This window comes from Hevea brasiliensis, chromosome 7 (assembly GCF_030052815.1).
Source record: "Hevea brasiliensis isolate MT/VB/25A 57/8 chromosome 7, ASM3005281v1, whole genome shotgun sequence".
NCBI lineage: Eukaryota > Viridiplantae > Streptophyta > Magnoliopsida > Malpighiales > Euphorbiaceae > Hevea > Hevea brasiliensis.
The window spans coordinates 96,993,684-97,015,673 of NC_079499.1; the positions used below are offsets into that span (position 1 = coordinate 96,993,684).

The 21,990-nt window shown below is 32.1% G+C and overlaps 2 protein-coding genes and 3 pseudogenes across 2 annotated transcripts; 3 read left to right on the forward strand and 2 right to left on the reverse strand.

Moving 5' to 3' along the window:
* Positions 1–1,096: 1,096 nt before the first annotated feature.
* On the reverse strand, positions 1,097–8,369 carry LOC110673612 (protein CROWDED NUCLEI 4-like; annotated as a pseudogene).
* A 2,781-nt stretch (positions 8,370–11,150) lies between these two features.
* On the reverse strand, positions 11,151–12,175 carry LOC131181560 (germin-like protein subfamily 1 member 7). The gene is made up of 2 exons (XM_058150240.1): positions 11,983–12,175; positions 11,151–11,825 (listed from the first exon to the last, which is right to left on the reverse strand). Exons 1-2 carry the CDS (start codon positions 12,107–12,109, stop codon positions 11,290–11,292), a joined length of 663 nt encoding a protein of 220 aa, XP_058006223.1. The 5' UTR covers positions 12,110–12,175; the 3' UTR covers positions 11,151–11,289.
* Positions 12,176–12,492: 317 nt separating this feature from the next.
* On the forward strand, positions 12,493–13,551 carry LOC131181695 (germin-like protein subfamily 1 member 7; annotated as a pseudogene).
* A 1,407-nt stretch (positions 13,552–14,958) lies between these two features.
* On the forward strand, positions 14,959–15,818 carry LOC131181696 (germin-like protein subfamily 1 member 7; annotated as a pseudogene).
* Positions 15,819–18,362: 2,544 nt separating this feature from the next.
* Positions 18,363–19,425, forward strand: LOC131181697 (germin-like protein subfamily 1 member 17). Its single transcript, XM_058150536.1, has 2 exons — positions 18,363–18,547; positions 18,722–19,425. Exons 1-2 carry the CDS (start codon positions 18,424–18,426, stop codon positions 19,270–19,272), a joined length of 675 nt encoding a protein of 224 aa, XP_058006519.1. The 5' UTR covers positions 18,363–18,423; the 3' UTR covers positions 19,273–19,425.
* The last annotated feature ends 2,565 nt before the right edge of the window (positions 19,426–21,990 follow it).

Below are 21,990 nucleotides of genomic sequence, written 5' to 3' on the forward strand. Positions count from 1 at the left end.
AATAAAGAAATTCATCCCTTTCAATGGCGTTACTTCCCTTTTGATGCTCAAACTGGAGAAACAAATTTCCAACCAATCGATCACAGTAGATGAAATTCTATACAGGTCACTTACCTTTGATGCTTAAATTGGAAAAATAAATTACTGTTGATACACAAATAAATAAGTTCTGAAAGAACGTGGGTTTTTCATAATCATAAAAAATAAAAATAAAAATATCAATTTTTCATTTGAACATCACAAATTGAACAATAGTTGCATAAACTAAGGAAATGAAAACCAAAACCAAATCAAAACTTATATAAAAAAAAAAAACCAAATTGTTTTTTATTTATATCAAAATGTGAAAAAGGCAGTTTAAAAAAGAATTTTCCTCCACAATAGATTTCCATTAGATGAAAAACGCAAATCCTGTTTTTCCATAATTTCTCCACTGCTTTGAAGCAATACCACTCATAAAATTATAATCTTCAATCAAAGAAAAAACAGATTGTTACATATGCAAGCATATCATTAGACATGAGAAACTATGAAGCATATCTTAAAAAGGAAAACCGAAGAGAAGGCCGAGGTGACTGAAAGGAGGTTTGTACCTTGCCATCAGGATTTCTTCTGAAAGAAGATTCTATAATCTAGATCGGTTGAGAAGTTGAATGAAGTCTTTCATAATTAGTTAATCAATCATTTGGAATGAACTGCTCAAGCTCACTTCTAGGCAATTGCCTAAATATTTGGATATTTCAGTATCTACCAAGGCAAGTAGAGCGTCATTGGAGACAGATAGTTGAGATAAGTCCACCGCATGATATTGTAGTCTGTAAATAACCCAAACAAATTGACCTTTAAGTGACTATTGAGCTATTTTATAGAGACTTGAAAGAACCTTTTATCTATTTTAATATTATTCACCTATTTTAATAGTTAGATAAGAAAACGCTACCTCCTACACATTGTTTCCTGGCCCCTTATGCTTCCATTAGAAAAAAAAGTCAAATATGACAAGAAACACACCTTGCTTTCAATTGCTAGAGAGCAATAAAAATGTCGCCTCATTTCAACGCTTCTCATCGAGAAGTTCTTGACACCAAGATAGGGATATTTGAATCTTACCATGCAAAACGCTAACTTTAAAGAAGGTAACAACCACGCACGACCCATAGGCCAAACGAGGATGCACAATTGCCTGTTATGTCTGTACATAAATTTCCAAACCTAATACTCAAGGACTCTAAAAATCAACAAACTACCCCATGAAACCCCATAAAAATAGACATATCATTTACAGACTTTCACACCCGCTTTGAGATGATCCAATCACACATTTGGGGACACCACAAGACACGTGAACTGGTAGAAGTAAACCCAACCGATGAATTGTTAGTACCTCCAGCGGACAGAAAAAAAATTAGTAGGCTGCCTGACGTTGCGTTCTCATCATTGACTGAAGTGACCAAAATAAAAAATTTTAAAGATACTCTATGCTTGCCTGATCATAAACACAGCAAAACAAGGCAACAGCTAGAATTGTATGACTTCTGTTTTGATCTTGTCCTCCTTCCAATATCTCCAGCAAGTAGCAACTTTCTCACTGTTGTCAGATCTGGCAACAGCGGAATCTTCAACCCTCAGATCACTGGTTTTGGATGCATCCTCATGGGACTAGCAAAATAGAAGTGCAAACATATCTGAGACTTCAAAAGGAATGAAACTAAAGGATATGTGAAAAAACAGCAACACAGGAAATTCAATTGGCATGGACAGAAACATAAAGCTCTTTTCTACAAATGCATGTTAAAAACAGCTTACCATCAGGACTTTAATCCAAAATCATAACCCACAGAGATCATAAAATGTGAAAAAGCAGCACCCCTTACTTCTGTATATTCACATCCAATGATAAAGAGCACATTTAATAGTTACCTGATGTTGGTCAATACCTTGCCCAACATGCCCCATTTGATCTTTTAACATTACTGATACCTCAGAGCTACACGGCACCACACTACGCTCCACACATTTCTCATTGGAATTACCATTTGTTCCTCCATCTTGAACATCACAATAATCACATGTCACTTCAGAAGCTTATGAAATTTTGATGATTCTTTCCGCAATTACTACATCAGCATCTTCAGCACCTTCAGTTAAATGCTGATCTTCTGGTGCATTAATCTTGGTTGAAGTCACACTGACAATAGAAAATGGATTAAACTGTTTTAAACAAGAAGCACTTAATTTATCCGAGGAAATTTTAAAAAATTTAATTTTCCAAGACATAAGCTGTACCTGGGGTTGTTGGCATCTTTAGATATGGATAAATTCACAGCAGCACCTTTTTGTTGCCTCCTCCTTTTATTGTTCTGTCTTTGCTCTGGCTGGGGATCAGTAGAAACATCCAAAGGAGAGTTTTTAACTCTCCTTTTCCTTCCAGCAGGACGTGCTTGTTCAGAAAATGAGGGAGCAATCTCTTCGTTAGCATCTTTCTTTGTTTCAGATTCTTTATCACGTTTTCCCTTGGCAGTTTCATCTTCAGGGGGTTCAGGTGTCACCTCTGGTTCACCAATAGCATATCTCATTGGCTGTCTGTTGCCAGAACTCTCGATTGATTTCAGCTTTTGTCCATGATATCCATTGGAAGAATCCAATTTGCCAGCAGAAGCCAAAATTGCATCATCATTGTTGGATATCAGAGACTTTTCTTCACTCTTCAACAAGGGCTTCTCAGGAGAACTTTTGAATATCAGTTCACTGCAACGTTTGATCCAAGAGAAACGAGCAGAATCAACAACTGATTTTTGCATAGATGGAGAATCAAGTCTTTTTCCATTGTTAGTAGTATCTTCCCGTTCACGTGAAACCAGATCAGTATCTTTTACAGAGGAGTGACTTCTCAAATATCTTATTGCAGAGATTTTCTGCAGGCTAGACTCCATGTTTGACTGTTGTATCTTAGCCACTTCCATGTTATCCAACATAAGCTTCAAATCTTCCAATCTTTTCAGGTGTTCAATCTGAGCACAAACCCCCTCCCTTTCTGTATGTAATAATCCCCTCTGTTTTTCCAATTTCTGATTTGATCCTTAAGTTCCTCAATGGATTTATTCAGCACAGCCCATTCCCTGTCCCTTCGCTCACGGTCTAAATTTATCACTGTTCTCTCAGAATCAAGCTTCTTCAGTTCGAAACGAACCTGCTCCAACTCTTTTGCTGCTTTCTCTTTAAGAGAAACAATATGTTGGAGTTCAATTTTCTTTTCTATCTCAAAGGCTTTCTCTTGATCCCTTAAATAACTTTCTATCTCTTCTCGCCTTTTCTCTATACTGTTCTCCAGCTCTCTCTTCTGCATTTCAATACCCAACAAGAAATCTGTATGTTCCTTCTGAATTTTGTTGAACCACACCAAATGCTCATACTCCATCTTGTTCATGAATTCCTCCCGTTCATGGTTAAGTGACTCAACATCTCGCTTATGTTGTTCTCGAATTGTTTCCTTCTCTAGTATTAGGCTATCCCACTCATCCTTGAGTAACCTACAAACAGCTTGCCTCACCTCAACTATATGCTCAGCTTCCATCTGCAGTTCTTCCCTTTTTTCATCAATCAACTCCCATTCAGTTTCAAACGTAGCCTTTTCAACCTTCAATCTGTCTTCTTCAGCCATAAGTTCAAATTTCTGAGCCCTGACCATATCAACCTCTTCTTTAAGTTTCATCTCCAAAACCGAGAGCTCATTTGTTTCACATGCCATAGTCTCAAGTTTCTCCTTTGCACAATCTATTTGTTTCTTTTTGTCTTCCAAGGAATTCAAAGACTCCTGGAATTCTAACTTTATTTTGTTAATCTCTTCTTTTTCTTGCTGTAGAAGTGCTCTCCTTAATTCACTGTCCTTCTCAGCAGCAATAAGACTTCTTTCTCTCTCATCAAGAATATTCATCTTCTGTGCCACATCTTTCTCCTCATCAGCCAACGTCCTTGACTGAACCTCTAAGTCATGTTCCCTTCACTCAATATATCCTCCCGTCGTTTAAGATCCAACTCCCTCAATTCCCAAGCTCGTCTCTTGGCCTCAATTTCATCTTCCACCAATTTGCAGTTCATCTCCAACTCAGCTTCTAATTCTGACTTTCTTGTTTTCAGAACAATCACATGATTGGCAATAACTTTCTGAATTTCAACCTGCATTGTCCATTCGCAATCTCACAATGAAACATAAATAAATAAAAGAGGTATAAGCATTCATATTGGTAATAAAGCCCATTGTTTACTGCACACCATATATTTATTCCAATAAAAATGGAGGTTAAGATAGAATAACTTACAGATTCCTTGCCTGTCAGTTTTTCTTGAAAATCAAGTAACTCTTGCTCTCTCTTGTTTAGTAGAGCTTCCCTCTCGATAACAGCCTACATTCACCCAAAGAAAACCAAAATAAATATTTTTTTTCAAGAAACTCAGGAACAATTTAATAGGACAGCAATTCACACTGATATTTAAAAAATTGAAAATATAACTGCTTCTCTTTGAGTCAAGGAAGCCACAGTCAGCTCCAAGTTGGATATCTTGTCATGCAAGTCTCTAAGTTCCTTCTCAATCCTTGTTTTTGAGTTCTCCAACTCCTTTTCCAGACGATTTAGCTCTTGACATTTGCTAGCAACATAATCCTCCCTCTGATTCAGCAAAGCTTGTCCATCAAGTAACCTTTCATGTTCCTGCTGCAGAACTTTCCGTCTCTCACTCAAAGTTGTCTCTCAATAACAATCTCCTTCTCTTTTGCATCACAACTAAGATATGAAGGGATCACAAGTTAACAACATTACTAAAAGAACCTAACAACCGAAAGACCAAAAGCATCCTTTGGCAAGGTTATTGCCATTTTATATGACAAATTATGCATCACTTAGAATTCAAAACCTGGATAAATGTATCAATATGCCTGTTCAGATCATTTTGCCATAATGTAAAATGCCCAAGGTCATTGCCATTTTATATGACTAAAAGCAGTCTAATATTCCCAATCACAATTATTGAAAATCCTAAATACAACTAAAACTCTAAACTTGCTAAACAGAAAATTTACAAGAAAAACAATGAATTTCATAATTAAGAACTATATCAAAATAATCCCAAAATCTAATTTCCCTTGACAGTATCATTCTTTCTCTAATGAGTGAGAGAAAAAAATATGCCAGCAAACTGAAGTGCACCAGAGACCATCACATCCATCCGCATCTGCTCCATTCAAATTTCGTTGACTAACTATAGTTTAGACAGTAAAAGGATGAATAAAATACATACTCAGCTTCGAAAGCGGTGACACACCTGCCAAGATCATCTTCACGTGCTTCAACTTCCTGGAGCTTTCTTTCTGCAGCTCGACGATACTGGCTAGCTTCTGCAGCAAGCAGTTTTGCCTCAGAATCCATGTATTTTTTCTGCGCATCTTCAACCATACTACGTGCATCAGCCAATTTACATTCAGCAGCAAACTTGGTTTCAGCAGATTCAGCACGCATCTCATGCAAGGCCTTCTCAATCTATAAAATCCATAAGAAAACAATAAGAATTATATGGATAGAGATGACAAAAGAATAAGGAAGAACCTAATGAAAATCTTACACTTGTCATACACTCTTTCTCAGCTCCCAAAGCCTTCTTTAAACTTTCTTCTCGTTTTATTGCTCCAGCTAAAGCAGACAAGTGTGCAGCTTGATCATGCTTTTGTTTTAGTTCAGCTGCTTCAGAAGAGGCTTTGATCTGCTCATATTTTGAAGTAAAATCGTTTCTTTCCAATATGAGAAGACCCGTGTGGTGTTGAAGGTCAAAGATCTACATTAAGTGACACTGTTCAGAAACACAGTGAAGCAAGAATATCGTTGCCAAATCTAGCAAGAATATCGTTGCCAAATCTAGCTAGAATCTCACCAGAATTTAAGTCTCTATTACACAATGAAGCCTAACAGAAAAGGGAACATTTAACCCACCTTTCCATTAAACCATTAGTAGCGGGCTTAAAATAAATTAAAAATTCAATTACAACAAGTATTACACCCAATGTAAAATCAAACACAAGTATAGCATATTGGCTGACTTTTTACTATAACTGGCCACATGATAATAAGATCTGCTCTGATCATTCTATTTTTCATTTTCCCATAAACCTCAAAAGAAGACAACGCAAGGCCTAAATCAGATGCAACTCTAGAATAAATGATAAAACTATAAAACATGAGTTTTAAACCATTACGAAACATTTCTCCTGATGAATAATTTTTCAAGTAGTGACTTTTGTAACTCTCCTTGATCCAGTAATGCTGCTACAAATAAGCAAAACAAATTAGACCCATATCTATTAATTGTTGAATAATTATGAACGAGAATGCACTTAACTTCTTCTCTACAACTAAAATCATTCTTCACATTTTTAGTCCATTTTTAAAGCTAATTATTTGGCCCACCATAATTGATCACTACCCCTAGTTACAATTTATATATGATTGAAATGTCATGCATGACTATTAAGATCACCGGAATATAATTGTGATTGTGAAATTCTCAAAGCCATGATTCATTTATTTATGTCGCTCTTCGCCTATAATCAATTGAAGTTCCAAATTTTCAAAGAAAATTGGTTTCAATAGCTCAAATGTGCAATAGTTTTGCACAAAAATGCCAATAAACTGCCATAAGTATGAAAGACTCAAGGCGCACTAAAGCGCCCAGGGGTCCTTGAGCCTTGACGCAATGCCCAAGAACACGCTTGCACAAGGTGAGGTGCAAAAAAAAAAATCATAAAAGTCAAATAAATGTGAATACTCCATTAAACTTCAAATAATAAAAAACTAAAAATAATAATAACTAATAAACATTCAGGTAATAATTTTTTTTTTGGCAAAATTCAAGTACTAATATATTAAAACTTGAATACCCTTTCAATGTCTCAAAATTAAAGTCAAGCAATCATAAAATAACTACTCTTCCATTTTCATCAAGATTAGCATTATAATCTTCTTCATCTTCTTCTACACCTTCATACTCTTCATACTTATCTTCAAATCAATATCTTCATTATCTTCCTCAACTTTAAGTACTAAAAGAGTATTATTATTTAGTTCTCAAGTTAGTGGATGATGTTTTTCCTTTTTTCCTTGGCATAGATCTTAAAATGGGTGTAGATGCAATATATATTTTTTTAAAGATATAAAGATTAGAGAGTGTTAGTATTTAAAATGGAAATATGGGAGATTTGCGGTCCTAGTAGTGATGGTTTGATGAGATTTTGGCAACTAACTATCACCAGCAATACTAATTTTGAAAATTTGAAAATTTCCCAGTGTATCAATATCAGGTAGATCAATAAATTTTGAGATGAGTAGTAGTACTTTTTGTCAATGAAATGCTAGCCGAAGGTGGAAATAAAGAAGGCAGGTCATTCTAGAGCGTTACAAATTCTAGAGGAGCTAGGGTTGAGGCCTTGTGTCGCCTTTAATAACTATGTAAACTACTCAGCTAGCAATCAACATTCTTCCTTCTTTTTTTTTTTTTTCTTCAAGTCTTTCGATTAGCAGGAGTCTGGATAGTTTCGTACCCCTTCATTTGGTTACAATAAGAAAGAAACAAGATTTTCCACCTATGCATTGTTTCATTTTTATTTTTCAAATTGAGAGAACTTAGAACTAAACTAACTCAATTAAGCAGGATTCAATGTTTAACCTTCAACATCCAAATATATACAAAATTATCATTTTTCTCTTATAATTATATATTTTTTTTCTTATTCTAAATCATATAAACAACGAAAATTATCGCAAAAAAAAAAAATCCAATATGCTAAAAACAGAAAATGAAACTGAAAGAAGCACCGAAATTTCTATGATTAAAGAAAGTTACAAAACGCAAGAAAAACAAACCTCAGATTCAAGTTTCGCGATATAAGCTATGAGAGCAGCTTTGTCTCTTATTCTAATGGAGTCCTCATCAAACCCTACCTCCTTGAGCCGTTTCCAGATAGTCTCGTCGCTGAGTGGGGTCTTCAAAACCCTGGCACCAGGCGTTATCGATAAAGGTCTACCCGTACTAGGAGTGACCGGGCTCGCCATCTCCGGAGTCCAATCACCAACCTAGTAGCATAGAAACCTAAATTCCGCAATCGGGTACAGTTGTGTAGTGGAAATCCGTCAACAAAAATTTCCTTTCGCTTTTTCTCGCACTTTCCCGCACTTTCTCTTTCTGTACCTTGCTTTTCTATATCTTTTTCTTTCAACTGAAAAGAGAGGGACCGAGCCACCGACCAGGCATTTGATATTTTTTTACTGTGGACTGAATTAGTGAATACTGAAGACTGAGTTGGCGACTGGTAGAATCTGGACAAAGAGAGGGTACAGGGGTCAGGCTAAGCGTCGTCGTTTTACGGGATTGGCATTTTGTTTTAGCAGCTAGAAATTGGGATTGAGAATTAAAATTTGAGCGTGTAAGGTGAGTGAGCTCATCAGTCAAGCTTTCCCATGCGGAGCGTCAACAGTTAAATAATCAAAATAAAATTAGGTTAAATATTTTCATTGAAATTTATATTATTTTTATATAATTTCAAGTAATTATACACATATTTCAATATAAATATTAAATTTAATAATTATTAAATTTTTTTAATAATATTAAATTAAAAAAGTATTTCTTTTTAATTTTAATTATGATGATAATTATTTATATTTTTAAAAGTACTAGATTTGATCGAATCCTAATAAGGTGAATTTAATTATTATATAATTAAATTTAAAATAAATTTACGTTTGAGAAATTAATATGGATAGAGTCTAACACTTATCAAATTTTTATTATATATAAATTATAAATTATTTAATAATTATCCTATTAATACTATAATATATATATATATCTTGATTAAAAAGTTTGACAAAAAAAATAATAAAAATAAAAATAATAAAAGAGTCTAATATTTAAGTTTAAAATATTATATTATTTTTATATATTAAAATTAAAAATATATATATATTTAAATTAAAATTAAAAAATATGAATTAAAATGATTTATAATTACATGCATTAATATGGAGAATTTCCTAGTTTTTTGATAAACCTACATGAAGAATTAGTTGTGCAAATTGTTTCCACGTTTCCCAATGTAATTGGTAGACCAACTCCAGATTACAATTAACCTAAAAAGCTTACAAAAGTTTTGCACTGTTTCAATCATTTGGCCCAATTTTATATTAAATATTTATTTCAAATTTTTTTATAATTAATTAAAGTATATATAATTTAAATATTAAAATTATTAATTTTATAAATTTTATACTAAATTTTTAATTTAAAAATTATTAAATTTATTTTTATATAAATTTGAGTTCTTAATTATTCTACTTTAATTTAAGGGTTTTTAAACTTTAAAAAATCTTTTATTACTTAAAAAAAATCTCTTCCCAAATAAAGGTGTAAAAGCATTTCAGGTCAATTATATTTTTTTTATTTAAAAATAAAGTGGTCTTTAAGATTAAAGTGTGTATTATTCGGTTATAATTGAATAATCGAACTGAATCGATAAAATTTAATTATTTTTATAAAAGTAAATTTAATTTGATTTAATTTTTCATTAATAATAATAAAAATTTTGACTATCGATTCGATTACTTTTGATTTGGTAACTGAACTAATTAAAGTAATCAAATTTTAATTAATTAATATATTAATTATAATTTTATTAACATTATATTATTTATAATTATTATTTTTATGATTTTATAATAATATTTAACTTATAATTATTATCTTAAAATATTAAATTATATTTTTTATTTTTTATAAATAAAAAAGAATATAAATATATTTTTATTAATATTTTATTAAATAATTAATAATATAAAACATATATTTTATTTTTTTTATTTAATTCGGTTATAACCTATAACTAATCAAATTTTTTCAATTTCAGTTAATTTCGATTTTCTCTTAATTTCAATTAGGTTTATTAATATTTTTAGAATCGATTAATAATTTGATTAGTTGAAAATTCGATTCTTTTCGGTTCGGTTAACTGAATGCTCATCCTTATTTAAAATGTGAGATTTTGAGTTCGAATTTCAATCAGATCTAATTGTAATGTAAATGCAATTCTTCTTAAATTTATCATTGTTATAAAGAACTATTTACATAATTTTGTTTAAGAATTTACTTATTTTTTTTGAACCTAACATGTGAGACAAAATGAACTCACCTATATATCATGCAAAGCATATTGCTAAGAGCAATATGATTGGGCATGTGATTTTAGTTTTCCAACTTCTGCATATCTTTATTTTTTTTTAATTCAATTTAGTCATTATTTTTAAAATAGATTTTGGCTATAATTATGAATATTCTAAAAGTTTTGAATTTTTTTATCTAATAAGTTTAATAAATAATATTTTGAATCTTTAAAATTTATTTTAAAAATTTCTAAGTGTTATAGTTATGGTTACTGTTACAGTGTAAATTAACTGGAGAAGTAAGGTAAAAGAGGAATGGGAAAATTTTTAAAAGAGAAAATGATCGATAATAATTTGGAATGAACATTCACATTTTTTAGGGAAAAGTAAACTTTTAACATTTAATATTTGAATTTTCATTTTTTCTTTTTTAATATTTACAAGATCTGTATTTTCAGTTTTTTATACTTAGATTTCAAATCGCTAATGTGCGTAATGTCAGCACTAAATTAGCACATGTTTGACGCTATTAATCACTTTATTCTTTAAATGCTAATGACATTACGTCACATATTCTCAAATAAAGAAAAATCTCAAATCAATTTAATAAAATGGGTAAATCGTAGGATACTGATTAATTATAAGAATTTTAATCATAAAAATTTATATATATATATATATATTTATAAACAATAAAAAATAAAAATTGAAGGATACATTTTATTAATTATAAGAATAAGGAAGAAATTTGAATTGTAAAAAATTCAATGAATTTAATTTCAACTCTTTTAATTAGGGAATATCCAATTAACAAATCAAGAGCCACATAGGCTCTCATTTGTGGGCTTTATCAATTAGCACTTTTGTTGAGCTTAATTTGGATATTGGTATAACTGTTCTATGAAGAAGTAAGAAACTGCCATCTCACAAGAATATTTAAAACCCAAATCGAAAATCAATATGGAGATAATCTGCTCCTTATTATATTACAACAATGGTAATTGTAACAATAATATAAAAACTTGACAGATATGATGTCAATCACAATGCTGTTTATGTGACTCCTTAACTAATGGTTGTTCTTGTTGGTCTAGAATTGTTTCTGAAGATAGTTCACCACATTCTTGTCGAGTTGGAATGCCTTTGTGAGAACATCAGGGTTAATTGGTGGATTTGATCCAAACACTGCATTTGCAATTGTGATGACTCCTGGGTTTTGACTGCTCAATGCAGCAATAGCTACTGCATTAGTTTTTCCAATATTGAATTGGAAGTGAATGAGACCAATTGGAAACACAAAAACATCTCCTGCATTTAGAACTTTGGTAATGAGGCGATTGGGGTTTGATGTCACAAAACCCACATACAGGGTGCCTTCCAAGACTATTAGAATTTCTGTAGCACGAGGATGAGTGTGGGGTGGGTTTAGACCTCCATATGGTGCGAAATCAATACGAGCTAAGGATATACCAAGAGTGTTGAGTCCTGGTATTTTATCAACATTTAAGAGAGTTACATTTGATCCAACTTGATTTGATGTGTTTCCAGCAATATTAAGACCCGAAAAGGAGAAATCATTTGCTGTTACAAGCATTGAGTCCTTGCAGAATTTTCCATTGACAAAGACTGCATGAAAAATAGCAAAGTTAATACATAATAATTGATTGAGTAAAGTAAATATATCATGTATCATGCAGGTAGGCTATCAACATAGTATATATTAAGGTATGTTCTAGAGGAGGCACAAACTCAAGGAAATTTAAAGAAGGGACAAGTGACATACCGCCATCCTTGGCGTCCTTAATGGCCACGCAGAAGTCTTGAAGGGGACTAGGGTCATAGGCAGAGGCAAATGATGAAGCCAAAGCCAGAAGGACAAAACCAACAAGGAAATGAGCTCCTCCTTTCATTGTAATTAGGCTTTGTCTCTGTATAGCTAAACTGATCTCAAAGAGTCTTATAATTAGAGGTGAGGGATGGGATATATATCTTGCATGGATAAAAGATTTATTTATAGATGGAAGTCATTGAACAATTCTTAACAAATTATATTGATGAAGAATGGAAAATGCGGAAAATGGACTAATTCCAAGCCAAATTGTATTGATGTAGGCATAGGATCGAAGTTAAACAATGAAAAATGTGCATAGTTGTTGTAGAATGGTTCGTCCATGGAATAAAATACTAAAAAAATAAACCATTGAAGACTAATTAAACAAGTCTTCATTTGTTTCCTGTACTGCAGACTAGGTCAATGACTCCCATCTATATATAAATACACTTGTTTCCCTTGCAAAATTATTCACAAGCACCACTAAGCTCAAGCAATCTTCCTGAGTAAAAAGCTAGAGAAATCCAGCCTAGCCTAATTAACTACAACATGAAAGGAGCTTATTTCCTTGTAGCTTTTGTCTTCCTGGCTTTATCTTCCTCGTTTGCCTTTGCCTTCGACCCTAGCCCTCTTCAAGACTTTTGTGTTGCAATCAATGACCCCAAGGATGGTGGTATGTGATGTGCATTTCTAGATTAATTTCCATCTAATTGCTTTCTTTTTCTTTTTTCCCCATATGTTAGATTTGTTCCATTAATTTGAAGTAGATTACCTGAGATTGTCCCCATTTTTAATTGTTGTTCTTAATTTACTGTTAACCAACGTAATTTTGCATGCAGTGCTTGTGAATGGGAAATTCTGCAAGGACCCAATGCTTGCAACGGCAAATGACTTCTCTTTTCGGGTCTCAACATTCCAGGAAATACATCAAATCAAGTTGGATCAAATGTAACTCTTCTAAATGTTGACAAAATACCAGGACTCAACACTCTTGGTATATCATTAGCCCGTATTGACTTTGCACCATATGGAGGCCTAAACCCACCCCACACTCATCCTCGTGCCACAGAAATCCTAGTAGTTTTGAAAGGCACCTCTATGTGGGTTTTGTCACGTCAAACCCCAACCGCCTCATTACCAAAGTTCTAAATGCAGGAGATGTTTTTGTGTTTCCAATTGGTCTCATTCACTTTCAGTTCAACATTGGTGAAACTAATGCAGTTGCTATTGCTGGATTGAGCAGCCAAAATCCAGGAGTTATCACAATTGCAAATGCACTGTTTGGATCTAATCCACCAATTAACCCAGATGTTCTTACCAAGGCATTCCAATTGGACAAGAATGTGGTGAACTATCTTCAGAAACTATTCTAAATCAACTACCATTGGAGAATGCAGTTGATGATTTTTAGAAATTTTCCATATTGTTTTGATCATTATAAATGGTTGTAACATAATAAAGAGGTTCCTTTATGCCTCTCCACGTTGATTAATACATTATAGAATGCAGTTTGTTTAAGTACTTCTGTCTCTCTTAAACATACTAATATATAAAGCCACAATATAAGTGCTAACTCAAGAATGAATAATTCAAAATCATAATTGTGAAGGATAATATTATCCTCGTTGCCTAGTCGAAGGCTTTTTATCAATGTAACTATCAATTTTCGCCTGAACCGGACTGACTGGTTTTGGTCAATCAAAGTTTACCGGTTTGGATTCTGAGTTAGATCGGTCAGCTTTCAACTCCGAACCAGACAGCAGCCATGATTATGATCATACAATTCAATGTCATTATGATCCATCCAATCATCATCATCATCTAGAAAATCTAATAAATGAACCTTCTTACTTCAATGTTTGAATATGTGAAGCCAGATCTGGCAATTTGACATCGATCTTGAATCTTCTGTAGTCGCTTGCATCTAACTGCAGGAGGCACTAATTTTCTTGCCAAACTAATAATTGTTATTGGTGAAATTCATTCTCGGCATTTTTGCAAGTTGTCATTTCACGTTAATTTCCTCTAATTGCCTGAGAAGCTTGTGGATTATGGCACCATAAATGGATAGATAGAAGGGCCTGAAATGGAGGGGAACTCATATATAGGACGCTTTTATTGCTAAGGTCTTCTTAAGATATGCCTGAGGATATAGGGCAATAAGCGTCCAAGCCTATGGGTGGGGGGCATGAGGGGTGGCGTGGGTGGGGATGGGGTTGGGGGTGGGGCGGGGTTATGACAAGGTGATTTTTTTTTTTTTTTTTTTTAAGCACCTAATATGTTGGCCTATTCTTCAAATCTTGTTAAACAAGAACTTTTAAGGCCCTTTCAACTTGATTAACTACACGTCTCCAGTACATAACTCCCCATCCCACATACTCTGGGAGTATTCCAATAGGCAATAGATGTTCAAATTGTGCCTACAATGTCATTAACTGGGTTCCCAACAAGAAAATTATAGTCTTTTTATTTTCAACTACTCTTTACTCCTTCCAGAATTGTTGATGTGCTAGTAACTTGTAGGATACATGTCACTCTGCAATTACTCCACATTAATCAACTAAAGAAGAAAACATGGATTAAGGAAGGAAGGACTACCCATATCGTATTGATGTAAGCATGGAATTTATTAGGCACGAAGAAAAATTAGTTGTTGTAGAATAGTTCATCCATAGAAATGAAAAACAAAGATTAACCACTGAAGACCAATTAAGCAATTATTCATTAATTTCTTGGACTGCGCAGATAACAAGGACTTGTTCTTAATAAAATCGGATTTATAAAAAAAAAAAGGGTCTACTTCAATAACTCCAAACCCATCTATAAATACACTTGTTTCCCATGCAAGATTTCCAACCCACACTCAGCTCAAGCTGTCTCACAGAGTAAAAAGCTAAAGACATCCAGCCTAGCCTAGTTAATTACAACATGAAAGGAGCTCATTTCCTTGTAGCTTTTGTCCTTCTGGCTTTGTCTTCTTCCTTTGCCTTTGCCTTCGACCCTAGTCGTCTTCAAGACTTTTGTGTTGCCACCAATGACCCCAAGGATGGTGGTATGTGATGTGATTTCTATGATTAACTTTTCTTCTTTCTCTTTTCTTCTGTAAATTCTGGATGGTGTGTTCTATTTCAGTATCACTTTTACTTTATCTATATATGTGATGTAGTTTATTAGCTTCCATCCATTTGAACAAGACTATTAACTGAGATTGATTTACACACTTAATTTTCGATGCAGTGTTCGTGAATGGAAAGTTCTGCAGAGACCCGATGCTTGCAACAGCAAACGATTTCTCTTTTTCTGGTCTCAACATCCCAGGAAATACATGAAATCAAGTTGGATCAAATGTGACTCTTATAAATGTTGACAAAATTCCAGGACTCAACACTCTTGGTATATCTATAGCTCGCATTGACTTTGCGCCATACGGAGGCCTAAACCCACCACACATTCATCCTCGTGCCACAGAGATTCTAGTAGTCCTGGAAGGCACCCTGTATGTCGGTTTTGTCACATCAAACCCCAATCGCCTCATTACCAAAGTTCTAAATGCAGGAGATGTTTTTGTTTTTCCAATTGGTCTCATTCACTTTCAATTCAACATTGGAAATACTAATGCAGTTGCTATTGCTGGACTAAGCAGCCAAAATCCATGAGTCATCACAATTGCAAATGCAGTATTTGGATCCAATCCACCAATTAACCCTGATGTTCTGGCCAAGGCATTCCAATTGGACAAGAATGTGGTGAACTATCTTCAGAAACAATTCTGGGTCAACAACCATTAGAAAGTGGTTGATAATATATATTTAGCAACTTTCCATATTGTTTTGACCTGTATACCAATGTTTTAACACAATAAGGAGGCATTAATACGCCTCTCAGCGTTGATGTTGAGTCCACAATAATACTGCAGATTGTTTAAGCTCTTTATCTCCAAGTTATTCTTTCTAATTGGCTGCAATGTAGGCAACATTATCTCCAATTTTATTTTTTAGACAAATTGCAATTGGTATTTGAAAGTGAAATAAAATTGCAAAACTAGAATAAAAAGATGGAATAAAATTTACAAAAACATTAATATATATATATATATATATATATATATATATATATATATATATATATATATATATATATATATATATATATATATATATATATTTTACTGTCATTAGATCAAAATCAATATTAATAAATAATGAGGTTTAAATCATTCACTTGTTTTTAAAGAAAAAATGGTGTATAAATATGTTGATCACATAACCTCACCCAGGACTATATCTTAGAATATTTAAACGAAATTAATTGGACATAAATATATTACCACATTGAAAAATCAATAATGAAATTCGAACTTAAAACTCTTAAAGTTCAGGACTATATCTTAAAATCTTTAAACGAGACTGATTGGACATAAATATATTACAACATTGAAAAATCAACAATGAGATTCAAACTTAAAACTCTTAAAGTTGAAGACTTTGTTTATGAATCTATTAATAGATGCTGCTTCAAATCCAACACCAATTGCCTTGACCATGACCATGTCTCTGAGAAAATAACTTGTCACATCATATGTATAATTAATTAAATATGTACCTATAATGTCTGAAATTGGATTGCTTTACTACTCCACTTTCTTCCGCAAAATTTATTATTTTAGTATTTGAAGAAGCAGTCATTAACTACTTTCCAAATTCTATCACCTTTTAAAATAATTTTTATATTGGAAGTTAATTTAATTTTTATTAAAAAAATTAAATTGACAAAAATCCCATTGAAATATTACTTGAAAAAGGAAATGGATGTTAAATCACATCTTGTTTGAAGTTTATGATCTCAAATTTTATCTCAATAAAAATCCAAATTATTCATCGGGTCACCATAAAAAAAAATTTAGATTATTTTAAATTGTGAGTCATTTTATGTTAAAATGTTGAATTTATTTAAAAATAATAATTTTATTTATTTAATTCTTGGATCAACGTTCAAATTAATTGAATTAAGTCCAAAACATCACTAATTGATTGATACACATTCTAAGTGAAAATAGAAAAGCGTAATGATGAATAAACAATTAGAGACGTCAAGTAAAATATTTCTAATTAAATAAAACTATTTTTAAATTAAAAATAATTTTAATCATTATATTTTCATTAATAACAATTTTTGCATTGTAAAATAGTCATCTCATAGGACGAACCTTTATTTGTTCCAAAATAACTTAGGTAGATATAACAATATTTTATGTGATGATATTTTTTCATTCCCATTAATATTTGGAGACATTATTTAAAAGTTTTGAAATCTTTTCATTTCGTCTTTTTTTTTTCCTTGCTTAGTCTTGGAATTTTTTTTTTTCCTTAGTCTTGCAACAATGCTATTCTATTTCTTTTTTTTTTTTTATTCATTTAATTTTATAGATGAACCATTCTACAGCAACTCTAAATAAACATTTTTTGTATAGCTTCCAAAATATAATTCAATCAGCTTGGAACTAGTAAGTTTTTCAATTTCTTTTTTATATTTTTTCCCTATTTTAATTTCTCATTCTGCTCTAGTAAATCTTTAATCATACTAATAAAGAACAACTTTGCGTAGCATGCACTAAATAACCCATGAGGTGAAGTCGAACACACCATAGATAGACCTTTTCATTGAAAGAAAATTTAAGTTATGGTATGAATTAATCAAGTCAAATATCAACCATTTATGCCCAAATTAAAATATTTGGAAGGAAAAAAAAAAAAAAGATCTTTCCAAATGGTAAAGAAATCAATCCATGCATTATCCAGGGTGGATAACTTTCAACTGCATTGACTTTGCCCCAACCAAAGAAATAACTTGCCACTGCATATGCATATATATATATATATATTTATCATCCCATATGTTTTTACAAACCATATTATCAATTAAAATAGATGTTAAAATTGCATCTACAAAGGCAACAAGAAGATTTCAGTCTTTTTCTTTTAATTACTCTTTGCTTGTTCCAGAATTGTTGTCATACAAATAACTTGTAGGGTACATGTTACTCTGCAATTACTCTATTGATTAGCTAAGACGAAAACATGGAAAGAAGGAAGGACTGGTTCCAACCCAAATTTTATTGATGTAAGCATAGGAAGGTATATAGACATGAAGAAAAATGTGTATAGTTGTTGTAGAATGCTTCATCCACGGAATAGAAAAACCAAAAATCAACTGCTGAAGACCATTTAAGCAAATCTTCATTAATTTAATGTAGGACTAGGTCAATGACTCCAAACCCCATCTATAAATACACTTGTTTCCCATGCAGGATTTCCCATCTCCACTCAGCTCAAGCACTCTTCCTGAGTAAAAATCTAGAGACATCCAGCCTAGCTTAGCCTAATTAATTACAACATGAAAGGAGCTCATTTCCTAGTAGCTTTTGTCCTACTGGCTTTGTCATCCTCCTTTGCCTTTGCCTTCGACCCTAGTCCTCTTCAAGACTTTTGTGTTGCCATCAATGACCCCAAGGATGGGGGTATGATTAAATTTTTTTTCTTTCTATCTCATTTATTCCATACATTGTTGGTTGTGTGTTCTATTTCAGTATCACTTTTCCTTCATCTATACATGTGATGCAATTTATTAGCTTCCATCAATTTGAACAAGATTATTATCTGAGATTGATTTCCCAACTTAATTTTCCATGCAGTGTTCGTGAATGGAAAGTTCTGCAGAGACCCGATGCTTGCAACAGCAAACGATTTCTCTCTTTCGGGTCTCAACATCCCAGGAAATACATCAAATCAAGTTGGATCAAATGTAACTCTTTTAAATGTTGATAAAATACCAGGGCTCAACACTCTTGGTATATCTATAGCTCGTATTGACTTTGCACCATACGGAGGCCTAAACCCACCACACATTCATCCTCGTGCCACAGAGATTCTAGTAGTCTTGGAAGGCACCCTGTATGTGGGTTTTGTTACATCAAACCCCAATCGACTCATTACCAAAGTTCTAAATGCAGGAGATGTTTTTGTGTTTCCAATTGGTCTCATTCACTTTCAATTCAACATTGGAAATACTAATGCAGTTGCTATTGCTGGACTGAGCAGCCAAAATCCAGGAGTCATCACAATTGCAAATGCAGTGTTTGGATCTAATCCACCAATTAACCCTGATGTTCTGGCTAAGGCATTCCAATTGGACAAGAATGTGGTTAACTATCTTCAGAAACAGTTCTGGGTCAACAACCATTAGAAAATTGTTGATAATATATATTTAGTTGCTTATTGTTTTGTTCAGTATATCAAGGTTGTAATACAATAAGAAGGCGCTAGCGCGCCTCACAATGTTGATTTTGAGTCGACAGTAATACTGTGCTCTGTTTTCTTTATCTGCCAATACCGTCATTTTCACTCTTACTTCCCATGTTTTCTTTCTTTAAACTATTATTCTTTCTAATTGGCTGGAACCTAGGCAACATCATCTCCAATTTTATTTTTTAGACAAATTGCCATTAATATTTGAAAGTGAAATAAAATTACAAAATTAGAATTAAAAAAATTAAATAAATTTATAAAAACATTAACAAGTCAGATTTCTTTTTTTACCATCATTTGGCCAAAATGAAAATTAATAAATAATGAGATTTAAAACTTTAACTTTTCAAACAAAGGGTGGACACAGGCTGACCACACACCTAGTAGAAAGTGTTGCATCGTGAATCATCCTCATTTCACCTTTATCGGGCCAAAACTTAGTAAACTTCTGTGAATAGGGTTAATTGGATATAAATATGCTACCACATCAAGTTTGTTGGTGAGAACCTGAAACTTTTCAAATTAAATGAATCTTCCTTACCACCTAAATCAACCCATTAGAAATTTTGTAACGTGGGGTTTCAACTAAAAGAAAAAAAGAAATCTATCCATTAAATATCCAGTGTAGAGCTAATTTGGACTTTGTTTAAGAATCTGTTGCTAGATGCTGCTTCTTCAAATTCAACACTAACCAGTCTATGAGATAATAACTTCTAATTGCCTTGACTATGATGGCGATGTCTTTGAGATAATAACTTGTCACAACATACGTACAATGAATTAAATATGTTATCTATGCACCTTTAAATTCTGAAATTGGGTTGCTCTACTCCACTCCTAGAAATTTTATTATTTTAGTATTTGTAGAAGCATTCATTAACCACTTTCCAAATTCATGCATCATTCATTATCACCCTTTCAAATGATTTTTATATTGGAATATCATATAATTTTAATAAAAAATTAAATCGACCAAAAAGTCCCATTGAAAGAATTTTTTTTTTAATTTGACAATTTATTCATAAGAATCATAATATAAGTACAACATAATTTCTCTCATAAGAGGAAGAAAATACAAATATAGACAATTAAAAACTTATATTCTGATATAACTTTGGAAGAGGATAATAATCTTTTGGATTTTTAGATGGTAAAAGAAACCTTGCAATGCTCTCTCATGAATTACTTTTGTAACCGGCAGAAGAAAAAAAATACCAAATTTTAATGGAGGAATGTGCTACACTATCAGTTTTTATTGATAGAAGATCATTACTCGAACTTGAAGATTCAAAGTCTCAAAATAAAAGAAATCATTTGTACACACTATGTTTTGAACTGCTAAAAAGTCTATCAAAATTGGAAGAAACAAAAATAAAAATAAAACTCCACTAAGAGTGATAGGATTCCCAGTAATGGAAGGGTAAGGCCCTAATATTATCATAGAACTTTATACATATTTCAAAGGAATACAAATATGAAAATTTATTAAAAAAAAAGAAAATGATAAAAAAATCAATATGAGGATAATTATTGCTGGGAAACTTACCATTTTTTGTAAAAAAAATTAAAAAAAGAAAAAGAAAAATGATGAACAAGATGGAAAAAGGCATTGAAAGATTACTTTGATTGTTCTTGAAAATGGAAATGGATGTTAAATCGCAAAATCAAGATTCGAGTTTAGCTCAAATTTCATCTCAATAACAATCCAGTTTATTCCAATATTAAAAATTGAATTCATTTTGAGGAAAAAAAATATAGTTATAATTCATTTATGGGTGGTAAATGGTTTGGGTCAGATGGGTTTGAGTTATCGCAAATTTTGTCTTTTTTATGTGAGGTTAGATTAAGTCATCTCAAGTTATTGATGTATCCCAAACACAAGTGCACGAGTCTTTCAAGTAATATAGAAAAATATATCGTTTCCTTGAAGAGTTGTGTTATAAATTGAATCTTTGATATAAAATGAGCTATACTAAAATTGTGATTCAATCAAACAAGTAAAGGACTTTTGGGAATCTAAAGTTTAAAAAATGAAAATGCAACACTCAATTCAAGAGAAGATTAATTCAATAATTGACTAAATGAAGAAATTGAGAAATTAATGATGAAAACTAATGAAAATAGATTAAACTAAGCTCTCAAAGTATAATATCAAGCAACAATTGTAAAAAGGTGATTTCAGAGTTAAGGGTTCATATTTAAGCTATTTTAGAATTTTAATTGATTAGCCATACATATGAAAATTATGTGTTTCAAGGAGATCGATTCTCAAATACTTTGAAATCTCTTTCGAGTGATATAAAGAGTGTTTTGATTAATTAAATCCCACTTTTGCGGAGTTTAAAATTAACCAAGACCTATTAAGTTTTTTAATCAATCTATTAGCCCTCTTAGTTCTTAGTATATTTTTAAATCTAAGCTAATTAAGTCTAATTTCTTAATTATCTATCACTAGGTTTTCTCCTTTCAGTGCTTCAACCAAGGATTGAGAATAAAACTTAATGAGATCCTACACTCAACATGTCATTAAGTATACAAAAATGGATAAAACCTCATAATAATCATAAAATCTGAATTAACCAGTTCAAATCCACAAAATATCTTAAATATTACATACCCAACTCCAAAATCTTAAAGTATTACTCACTATCCATGC